Here is a 12,113-nt window from a genome sequence, read left to right as displayed (position 1 = left end):
AAAAAAAAAAAAAAAAAAAAGGAGGGGGCAGCGGTTCAGAACACACCACACCATCTTTGTCCCAAAGGTACTTAGAATACTCATCTAAGCTCTGACCACACATGTCTGCTTGGCTGGAGGGAACCTGCAGAGAGCGTGCAGGTACCTGCACTCTCATGTTCAGAGCAGCGTATTCGCAGGAGTCAAGCTACAAATGAATGGATAAAGAAAATGCAGCTTAGATATACAATGGAATATTATTCAGCCTTAAAAAATAAGGAAATCCTGCCATTTGTGACAACTTGGAGGGCATTGTTCTGTGTGAAATAAGCCAGACAGAGAAAGACAAATACTGCCTGGTATCACTTACATGCAGAACCAAAAAAAAAAGTCAAAATCATAGAAACTGAGAGTAGAAAAGTGGTTGCCAGGAACTGGGGGGAGAGGTTGGTAAAAGAGTACAAACTTTCAGCTATAAGATGAGTAAGGTCTGAGGGTCTAATGTACAACATGGGGAGTACAGTTAATAACACTGTATTATATCACTGAAATTTGCTAAGAGAATAGAACTTTAATGTTCTCACCAAAAAGAAAAAGGTAAATATATTATGTGTGAAGCAGTGGATATGTTAATTAGCTTAATAGGGGAAATTCTTTCACAATATATACATATATCAAATTATCATTTTATATACTTTAATTATCTTACAGTTATATTTGTCACTTCTACCTCAGTAAAACTAGCAAAAATAAGTTTAAAACGGATTAAGTGAGAAGATTGACATGAAGGCACTTAATATGGAGCTAAGCGTAGATTGTCAATTATTTTCCCACTTCTCTCTACCCAGTAAAGAAGTAGGGCAAGCTTAACTCAGCTCACCAAGTATTCATGGTTTACCCACTACAGGTCCAGTCCTGTGCTAGGTGCAAAAATACCAGAATAAGCATGGAACTTGTATGTAGATGTTCATTGTGCAGCAGAAGAGATAAATATGTAATTAAAATTGGCATAATGTATACATTTCTAAAATATATATTCTGGAGCCTTCTCTTGGCTGCAATGTCCCTGCCATAGACATAGTTGCAAAGTCTGCAGGGTATCTCCACCAGGAAGCAGGCACCCCCACACAAACGCATCATGTTCTTCTCACCCCAATACGTGTGTGCACCTGTGTGCCTGCACATATGTATTTGTATATGGTTGCATGAAGGAAATATAATTTAGAGAAAGGAGTAATTTACTACTCACAATTCACACCTAAGCCATCTATAAATTATCTAAATTCTCCTTTCAAAATCTATCCCAAATCTATCATAATCTTTCTCCTCCATTGTTTATTCCTCACCTGGACACCAGCAAGTGGCCTCTGGCTCTGCTCCCTGAGTCCACTCTCACCCCGCCTAATCTGTGGTCTACACAACAGCAGAATGACCTGCCGATACATGCCTGGGATCAAGCTCTGCCCTGCTGGTAACTGGTGGCTTTCATCGCAAAGCGGTTGTGGCCCAGCCTTCTTCCCATGGCCAGCAAGACTCTCTGAGGCCCATCTAGGCTTCTTCCAACCTCAGCTCCTGGCATTCTCTCCTTATCCACAAGCTTTAGCCATGCATTCCTTCCTTCAGTTTAGGATGAACACTGTGCCCAGCACACCTCCCTTCTGGCCTTCGGTGTCTCTTTCTTATCCCTTGGACCCCATCTCAGTCTGAATTTCACCTCCTCACACTTTCCCAGATCCCCCTAAGCTACGTAAATGCCTCTTCCCCATCCCCTCCCCTGGCAGTAATTCTGTTTCTACAGCCTGTTCATTTCCTACATGGTTCTTTTCACAATCTGCAGTTATATATTGATTCATTCACTCAACAAAAATTATTGAGGCCATACTGTGATGTGCACTGTTATAGGAGATGAATATATAGCAATGAGCAAAAGAGGTGAGGTCTCTGCTCTCATGAAATGCATTCTAGAAAAAAAAGAGGGTTAGCAATAAACAATGGTAACTAGTGAATAAATAGTGATTTTCTGAGGATTAACATAGATTCTGTAGCAAAGAGGACCTTGACTACATGATCAGGAAAGGCCTCTCTGAAAAGGTGGCATTTAAGTTGATATCTAAATGATGAGAATAGAGCTATTCAAACATCAGAGGAAAAGGGCAGCCCAGACAGAGAAGACAGATAATCCCCAGACTGTGGGCTAAAGTAAGCTTGGTGTGTTAGAATGTTGAAGGAACAAGGAGGATGACAACAGCACAGGAAGAAAAGAAGGAAGAAAGAGGGTAAGAGAGAAGGAAGGATGTGAGGAAGGAAGGAAGAAAGGCCATTATGCTCTAACAGTGTCCAGGTAAGAAATAATGGTAGAATAATGCTCATTTGGACTAGCTAAATGGTAATAGAGATGGGAGGAAGGATGCCGAGTGTGTTTTAGAAGTAAAGTCAACAGATATTACTGATGAGGAACAGGAAGTAAAGGAGGAACCAAGATAACATCTGGATTTTGAGCTGCTTATTTAGTTCCCTGTACTAGATCATGAGCATTGCAAGGACAGGGACCATATTGATTCTGTTCACCTGGCACATAATACAAATTCAATAAACATGGTTGAAAGAATGAATGTATAAAGAAACAAAACTATGGGAGAATGGGTGGAGGGATGTCAGGGCAGGTTTCACAGAGGTGGAGAGGGCTGTCCAAGGTTCCTCTGAGTTGAATCTGTTAGGCTGGCAAGACAGGGAAGAGCATTGGGTGCTGACAGCACAGCATGTGCAAAGGGAGGCAGGAAACACACATTACCAGACTGGTGTCACTGAAGCACTTGACCTGCCTGAGGTAAATTATGAGCTCTGTGACTGGGCCAGACTCCAGAGAAACCAGCCTAGTGAATACACTATTCTCTTTGTCATAGCTTGATACAAAGACAAATAATAAGATCTCCAAAGAGGGGTTGAAGAAGGGTGGGGGGGGGGGGGGGAATCAAAATCCAGAATTTCAAGCTCAAGCCTATCCTGATTCCTACAGAAGGTAGAATGCTGTCAGCCAGAGACTTGAGGAAAGTCTGGGATCCTACTGAAGTCTAACATCATCTCCCCAATATCCAAGACTTCATGAGATTTTTGATGCGTGGGTTCATGCTGTCTTTGGGGCAGAAGCATTTTATCTAAAGAACATATTAGAGCAAACAGGTTTGAGCATTGTCTGGGATAAACCTAGGGAGGATCCGAGGCAAACCCAAGGACCATAGATACCCTAAAAACAAATCAGCCAGTGTGTTCACTTAAATCCTTCCATAACAAGCCCCACTCTTTGAGAGCATGAATGTATATACCACATGAAGAGTTCCTTAGAAATAAGCACTTTATAGAACATATAAATATTATTAAAATCATATAGATTAAAGGTACACAGAGAGAAAAAGACAGTGACAAAGAGGAAAGACAGAGAAACAGGTTGAGAGACAGGGAGAGCAAGGCACTGAGAAAGAAATGGAGTGCAGAGAGAGGGGATGAGAAATAGACAAAGAGAAACTAGACAAACATCAAACATGGAGTAAGGGTGTGCATGATTCCATTTGTCAAAGGGAAAGAAGGTAGATGTCTTTGTTCTTGGTAGGTTAATATGTAAATGACATTCTGATTTATTAGCGGTCTCCAGCAGATGAGGTGATGATTAGTACATTTCCATACTTATAGAAAAGCGACACTAACTTTCCAGATTTATAGAAAATCTGTTCTTTGCAAATAGCAAATTGTGCTATTATCGACATATGGTTTTCTATAAACAGAGCTGAGGTAATTATCCCTGGGACAATTCGTTGGTGGGCTCCTTTTGAATATTAACCACATCTAAAACCCATTTCTGCATCACAGATTTTAAAAAGGAGGGGCCATGAGATACCCCAGGCAATTAATTAGGAATTCAACACCAAAGGCAGGAGTCTGAGTCCAAATGAAAGGCTTAACCATGACCACATGGTGGAAAGACCATAGGTCCAGGGCTCTGGTGGCAGCTTCCTACAGCCCTGGGCAAAGTAATTAACCTCCCCAAGGAGGCTCAGCATTGCTTAGGGCTAAAACTGTCACAATACCAAGAAAATTAAATGAGAATATATGATTCTAAAAAGACCCACCTGAATTAAGTTTTTCAAACTTTTTTTTACATTAATCCATACTAAATTATTTATTTTGAATCATGACTCTGTACATGTATGCACATCTATATTTAACTGACCAAAGTTTCTTGAGGCAGTAACTTGCCTTCATTGTCTACAGTTCACTACAATATTTTTCCATTCTATCCTTTGTTGTTCAAAATGTCATTTGTGATCCATACATTGATTTCAAGACCTACTATGGGGTTGCACCCTGCAGTTTGAAGACTACTATGCTATAAGAGGGTAGGAACCATATTTAGATTTTCTCACCATTGTATCCCCAGCACAAACACATAATAGATACTCAATAGATACATGAATTATGAAAGAATGAATATATGGATATATGGTTTAACTAATGAATGGCCCTAACTAGGAATCTGAATGAATGTCCCTTTGAAACTCCATGTCTTGTTTTGCATGCTCACTACATACTAAGCCCTGTGTTAAGTGCTAAAGAAATAGAAAAGTATCAGACATGATACTTGCTTTTAAAGATATGGTGATCTAGATTAGGGGGAAAATTAACATTAGGAAAGTATTTTTAAAGACTAAGTAGTGTGGAATTTAAAAAAATCTGTTGAAGAAAAGAAGTGGCCAGCCTGGGCTGGTGTAGTCAGGAAAATTTCTTGAAACTGGGAATTTGACCTTGGCTTTGAAATATGGGTAGATCTCTCCCACTTCTGCTCGTTCATTGATTAGGTCAATGGTTCTCAAACTAGTGAGCATCAGAATCTCCTGGAGGGCTTGTCATAACACAGACTGTTGGGCCCACTCCCAGAGCTTCTACTTCAGTAGGTTTGGGGTAGGAGCCTAAGGTTTTGCATTTCTAACAGGTTCCCTGGTAGTGCTGATGCTGCCAGCTGGAGTCCACACTTTGAGAACCACTATTATAGCAGTTTGAAGTAAGACCATGAAGTGAGACAATGATGATGTCATGCTAAGAAGTTTAGACTTTAATCTTAGCCATTCAGGATATTAGGCAAGAAAGTGATAACATCCAATCTGTGAGAGAGAAAGATCCTTCTGGTGGTGATAGTTGAAAATGGACGAAATGCAGTAATGGGTGAAAGATGAGAACCCAGCCTACAACTGTAGGGGTGGATGTGGAGAACAGCTGATAGACAAGAGCTGTCCAGGAGAGAGGACTGAGGGTCTTAGAGATCTACACAGGTGAAGGGGAAGGAGGAATCAGGGTGACTCCAGTTTTCTGGCATCACTGACTAATGGGTATGGCAGTTTCATTAACCTAGAATCTGCCTTTAAAATAAGTTCTAATGTTTTGAATAACAAAATCCAAGATTATTACTGAAGAGGTAACCATGGTGAAATAGAAAACATAATTTTAGGGAGCCAGACAAGTATGAGTTAAAATAATGTTTGTAGAGCTTAATTAGCAAGTCATTTCACCCTCTAGACTTCAATCCCTTGTAAATAATACTAATGAGACCTTATAGGGTTGTCATGAGGACTAAATAAGATCATGTATAGCTCATAGTCAGTGCTCCGAAAAGTGCAAACCACTTTCTTGTGCATGTACTGACCATTGAGTGCATAAAGCTTTTACTTACGATCTGATTTCATTTTTTCTTTGTCAATCACCAGGAAATACTCATAAATGCCACCCATTGATCCAGACGTTATGTAATGGGTGCCATAGTCATTGATGAACTTGGCATAGATGCCATAATTGTACTGCTCCGGAAGCTCCATTAGCGACTGCATCATTTCTTCATCTAGCATAATATTGTCCCTCCTCATCTTAAAATGAGCCGTCTGCACCTTTGTGGAAATTCTCATGAAGCTGTATTTCTGTCAGCAACAACCGCCATGGAATGAGGGAAAAGAACAGAGAGTATACATTTTACTGTATGAGATAATGCAAAAGTCCACATTTAGTAGTTATGAGAAATATATACATATATTTGCATACACATACTTGAGCATAAATATACATCTGATGGAGTATTAGTATATTTTATAATATAAGTTCATATTAGACATCATGACTTTGTCTCTGTCCCCAGTGCCCTGTCCAGGTCAAGTTTTCATCAATGCTCACCTGGGCTACTTCCTACAATGTACTTCACTGTGCTCCTCACCTTTCTTTTGCCCCTAGTTCATTCTCATCTCCACGTATCTTCCTGCTCTCTAATTAAAGCATCACATTATGAAACAAGTATTAGGTATCCATTAAAAATTATGCTTAGAAATATTTTCAATAACATGGTGAAAAGCCAAGATTATTTATTTATTTAATTTATTGAACAAATATTTAAAAGTGCCTATACTCACGTGTACTATGCTAGGTGAAGTGGGCATAATCTTGACTGAGATAGGCCCTTGTCCTCATGTAACTTACATTCTAGTTAGTGATAATCTTATACTGTTAAGTAATAAAGAAAAGCAGGAACCTTATATAATAATAATAATGAGAAGACGCAAAACAGCAGCCAGGATCAGGGTTGTTGAATTGGTTTAAGAGGGAGAAGGTCATGCATGGATATTACTTTCAGATAATGTAAACTTTGATTCAAAGTTATAGTGAAAGTTTGAGGAGGTTGCCTGCTTTTAGAAAAGTCCACATTAACATGTGGCGGCCAGATAATAGAACAATACTTTCCCTTCAGATCAATAGCTAATTTGTGGCAAAGCTCCATAATGTAATTAATATTTGATAAGTTCATTTTTATAACTGTATTCTCATCATTTTTTGAGCCCCAACAAAAATCCACAGTTCTGGAATCAATGTTATTGAGACATTACTGTAAATTTCTAATGAATTCAATAAATATTTTTCTGGCTGCTGATTACCTACCCATCCTCCTCACTTGGTTTTTCCTTCTTACTCTGTGGCTCAGCCAGCTGAAGGACTTTCAGTCCAAAATTTGTGAGGCATTCTGTCATCTCCAGACCTGTGTACCTGCTCGTCCCCAAGCCTAGATCACCCTGCTTTCTTCATTGGAGAATCACCAATGCATTCTTCATTGGAGAATTTGAACTAGGCTTTAGATCTCAATTTAAGTAGATGTTTCTTCAAGGAAGCACTGCCTAGTCCCTCAGGATAATAGACACTTAGTGGTGAATATTTGATGGTAAAGGAAAAACTGATTTAGCCTGCCAGTCCTCTGATCTAGTTGGAAAAGTAAAGCTTGCTTTACAATTCTTCCAAGTCTAGTTTAGAGGACCTGGCTATTTCTCTTTATGACAATACCATTCTAGGTATTTCCCTATATGCTTCAGGTAACCATGAAAAAGGATTGGGTGAAGGGATAAAGGTTCTGGTCTCATCATTCAATTTATTCCCTTTGTAATGATTATGTGTGCAAAAGCATAATAAGAAAAATAAACGTGATTACCACTGATGAAACATTTCCAGTTACACAAGCAAATGAAGGTTCAATTACTACTGTACTTTTTAATGCAATTAAGGTAATACATGTTCAGTATACATTATGGAATACTGTGAGACACAGGCATTATATTTTAATACCTTCTCATTATACTTGCTTAACTCTTTCAAGAACGAAGAGGCTCGTGATCCAGATACACCCACGTCCACTGTTACAGGAGTGCCTGTAGGGCCCGCACCAACAGTCAACCCACCTGACAGAGACAGGTCATTTTTTAGTTTTCTAAAAAGTTCATTAGTATCATCATACAACTCTGCGGAGAAACTAGCGTCTGCCAGGGCCTGAAAAGAAATAAATGGATGTTAGCTTTGTGCACATAGAGTTATATTCCAATTCACGCTTAATATCTAACTCTTTGCTTTGTAGAATATCTACAGAGTTTCAGGTTATTAAAAACAAGTCTTTTAAAAGGCTAATCTGGGTATCAGATTAATACTAAGACACAAAAAATACAGCAGTGTTTAGTTACTGTTTAGTGGTACCGCTAAAATATTTAAACACACACACACACACACACACACACACACACACACACACTTCTTGTGAAATGCTATATTGTTCTGAGCATGGCTTTCTTTTTAGCTGGGTTATCCTTCCTGTAGAGAAGGTCATATGGCTCTGCAATGAAGAGATACAGAAAGCCACGTCTGGGTGTGGACCAGGGAGGAAAGGGGCAAAGGAAGCCGTGCAGATGATGATAGGTCTGCCCATAAATGTTCAGTTATTTCATTGCAGGCACACAGTAGGGTTGCATTTCTCTGCCAGCTTGAACTGAGGCATGGTCTTGTGCCTTGCTTGAGTCAAGGAAGCAAGGGTTAAGAGCCCATGTGTCCTAGGATTCTACCATCTCTCTCTATAGACAGAATGTGTATAAATATAATGTGCATGAGTATATAGATATAATGTGTATAATCCATCCTCCCTTCTTAATGAAACATGCCCAGGCTTAGTTCAGATAGGTCTGGGTTTGAATCTTATCTCTGCCACCTACTGCAGTACATAGAGCTTTGGGCCTGATGCTTTATCCTTCTAAGTCTGGGTTTTTAACATCTAAAGTGGGAAAATAATAACCTCTACCCTATTTTGCTGTTATGGGAGAATTTGTGTGGAAGTAAAATAATTGACACATAATAAGCATCCAACGAAGTTTTCTGTGTGGCCATCTCACCCAGAGGGTGAAGACTGAAGAAATGAATGGCTGGGAGCAGCCTCTGGAGCTGCTCTTGCGCCATGTGCTGCTGCAGGCAGCTAGGACACCAAGGAAGTTTAGAGATGGAGAGATCTCAGATCATCAGCAGTTTGCAAGTACTTTTCAACGGCAGAACCCTTCAAACAAAATCATATGCAGAACACCAAGATATGAAAGTGATGAGTGGGGAGCTGCTCTTGGCAAAGCAGGGGCATAGGTCTCAGAACCCTGTCCCATCACCTCCTGCCCTGCCCCCACTTTACAACTTAGGAAATGGGGCCTGAGGAGAGGCAATGAGCTGCTCAAGGTCTTACATAAATTTTTCCCTTGGTATCTTTGGGGGATGGTTCCAGGACACCAATGGATACCAAAATCCACAGATGCTCAAGTCCATTGTATAATGGCATAGTGTTTGCATACAACCTCCACACATCCAACCTCCTGTCTATGTTAAATCATCTCTGTATGACTTATAATACGCAATACAACTTAAATGCTATGTAAATAGTTGTTGTACTGTATTTTTTAGAGAATAATGACAAGAATAAAAAAGTCTGTACATGTTCTATACAGATGCAACCATCATAGATACCCTAACTACATAGTACATGTCAGCAACAATGTAACATTTATTTTTTCGAATATTTTTGATCCACGTTTGGTTGAATCCATAGATGCAGAATCTGCTAATACGGAGGGCTGAAACGTATTATATTCTAACAGGTCCACAACTTGGAAATAGGTCTTCTGACTAGTAACCCAGAAAATAGGCCCCAAATCTATTTTACTGATTTTGGAATGGAGCCAAGATCCAGCAGGTAGGTGACCACACTTAGCTTGCATTCCACACTAGCCCCGCCCTTGCCTCTCAGTGCCCTTTAGCACTAAGCATATAGGGGGCAGGTGTAAAGGAACCTTCAGCCCCCAGCCAGCCCTACAAGAAATAAAATCTTCCAAGCAAGGCATCCATCTCCACCAACAAGCCTCTCTGCTCCCACCCCACTGTGGCCTGTGTGTGCCCCTGTTGAGACTTACTTCAAAGTGGTACATTAGGAAGTTGTAGGGTTTCCGGAAGTACTTCTCATCATCTCCATAGTACAGACGCTCACAGGCAGGGTCGTATCGAAGTTCTCTCCACTCCCCGTTGTATACCGTCTCACACTGGCCCCCATAATACCTGGCGTCGTATACACTCTGAGTTTCTTTCTGGATCAGGATATTATACCTAAATTGAAAAGGCAGGAAGTTTCTGGGAGAGAGCCCTAGAAAGGCAAAGATAGCATAACGTATTCCCTCGAAGACGCAGCTGGTAGTCTGAGTGGTAGTTTCTCAGACTGTGTTCTGTGGAACCCTCAAAGTACTTTCAAGGTCATTTTGAGTAACAATGAGAGGCTGAGTAAGCAGGGACTGGGCCCTTAGATTCTCTTTAACCAGAGCAGCCAGACAGCTCCATTCAGCATCTAAAACAGTGCTCCCACACAGGGACCACCCCTAAATACTTACTGAATAAGTTAAAGGAGAATATGCACAATTATCAAGAGTCCAAGCACAGGAACCAGACAGTCTGAACCCATTTCCCATTTCTGCCACATCTAGCTGTGTGACCTTGGGCAAATCACTGAACTTCTCTGTGCCTCAGATTAGTTATTTGTAAAAAGCAGCTAATACTACTGCCCTCATAAAGTTAAACATTAGCTAAAACATGTACAGGAATCATAATAGTTATTAGCATATGTTAAGTACTAAACAAATGTTTCTGCTAGTATTATTTCAGAAAAGGAATTCGCTGATAAAAAAAAGAAAGTAGATTGAAATATTGGGTGTAAGTCATGGTGCTAAGCAGCTGAGACTCTAATCCTCCAAGAGGCCGTTGTCTTCAAGGTGGCCCAAAATGTTTAATTTCCAGCTCTGTCATTTACTAGCAGTGTGGCTTTGGACACATTCTAGAATCTTTCTGAAGGTCATTTTTGTCATTTGAAGAACAGACATAAATAAAACTACCTCTCATGGGTTTTGCGACGTCTAAATGAAAGTGTTAAAACAGAAGTAAAATTGATAGTATATATGAGGCACTCAACAATTATATTGTCTTTCTCTAGCCCAATACCTTTCCAAAAATATTTTCTCATGCTTCCCTCTCTGGAATATTTCAAATCTCTCTGCTCAAGTTCTATAATATATTTTAGACCATGGATGGTTTAACCATATTTAGGTAACAGTGATGTTAAACAGATGAAATACAGCTTTAATTGTCTAAAAGAGAAAGTTGACTGAACAAAAACATTTAGAGTTGGCTAAGAGTTCCAAGACCTGACAATCAAAGCCATTTTTTTTAAAATAGATATTATTTTATTGTTCAATTACAGTTGTCCCAGTTTTCCCCCATTGTTCCCCCCTGCCCTGCTCCCGCAGTCAATCCCCACCCTGTTATCCATGTCCTTATATTTGTTCCTTGACTAGACAAAGCCATTTATGTTGTATAATAAAATGAGTGCCTGTTTCTGTCTCTCAAATTCCTATTTGGCCTGTAAGGCCCAACTCAAATGTTGCCTCCTCTATGTGGCCTGCCTTCTTTGATTATCTTGGATAGACACTGGTTCCTCCTCTGTGGTCCAATGACATTGAGTGATTATCTTGTCCTATTTGTCTCTACCTCTGTGAAAAGTCACAAAGACAGTGAGCTGAGCAGGGTAAACACTGAATAAAACCTGCTCAAAGGAATGAATGGGCAATTATAAAACACCTGGCATATAGTAGAAATTAAATATAAGTTAACTTCCTTCTTCTCTTCCTTTCTTAATCTCTTTCTTCATATTAATGGAAATGATGTAATAATAGCTCTGATGAATTGAATACACACTCTACCAGACATTTAGCATACTTTAGCTTTCAACCTCATGACAGTTTTACAAGTGCAAAAATTGAAGCTCAGAAAAATTAAGTAACTTGTTTGTAATCGCAGCTAGATTTTTCTTCCTAGTTTTTGAAGAACACAAACCTGGGTTTTTCCCTTTACTTCACCCTGCAGTTTTTATCTTTCCCCCTATGAACATGTTTTTGTCTGGAGCTTGTAAATACAAGCTCTTTAACAAGCCAAACAAAAATTCAAAGAAATAATAAGCCCTAAGATTGTACTGTAATCTCTAAGCCTACATCTATTTTGGAAATGGGGTTACTAAGGCACCAGTAAAAATAAAAAGACATAGTCAAGAAATTCCACTTTTTGGAAATCTATGTAGAAATATTCACATATGTGTACAAAAATATGTGTATAAGAATGTTCATTGCAGTGTTTGTTTATTAGAGAAAGAAATGGAAAATAATTATCTTTAAATGGGAAGTAGTTAAATAAGTTATCACATATAATTATACTATAGGAGAACA

At 39.4% G+C, this 12,113-nt stretch overlaps 1 protein-coding gene across 1 annotated transcript in view; it reads right to left on the bottom strand.

Annotated features, from left to right (window-relative positions):
* The window catches only part of C8A (complement C8 alpha chain), a 54,568-nt gene that overhangs the window by 23,132 nt on the left and 19,323 nt on the right, over nucleotides 1–12,113 (bottom strand). Inside the window, exons 5-7 of the mRNA XM_090271644.1 lie at nucleotides 9,765–9,954; nucleotides 7,621–7,821; nucleotides 5,699–5,939 (exon numbers count right to left, since the gene is read on the bottom strand). Of these exons, the coding sequence (XP_090127770.1) occupies nucleotides 5,699–5,939; nucleotides 7,621–7,821; nucleotides 9,765–9,954 (632 nt within the window). The remainder of the gene's footprint in view (nucleotides 1–5,698; nucleotides 5,940–7,620; nucleotides 7,822–9,764; nucleotides 9,955–12,113) is intronic.

The sequence above is a fragment of the Furipterus horrens genome, unplaced genomic scaffold, assembly GCF_987537825.1.
Source record: "Furipterus horrens unplaced genomic scaffold, mFurHor1.1.pri manual_scaffold_3, whole genome shotgun sequence".
In the NCBI taxonomy this organism is placed as follows: Eukaryota; Metazoa; Chordata; class Mammalia; order Chiroptera; family Furipteridae; genus Furipterus; species Furipterus horrens.
This window is presented reverse-complemented; position numbering and strand designations above follow the sequence as displayed.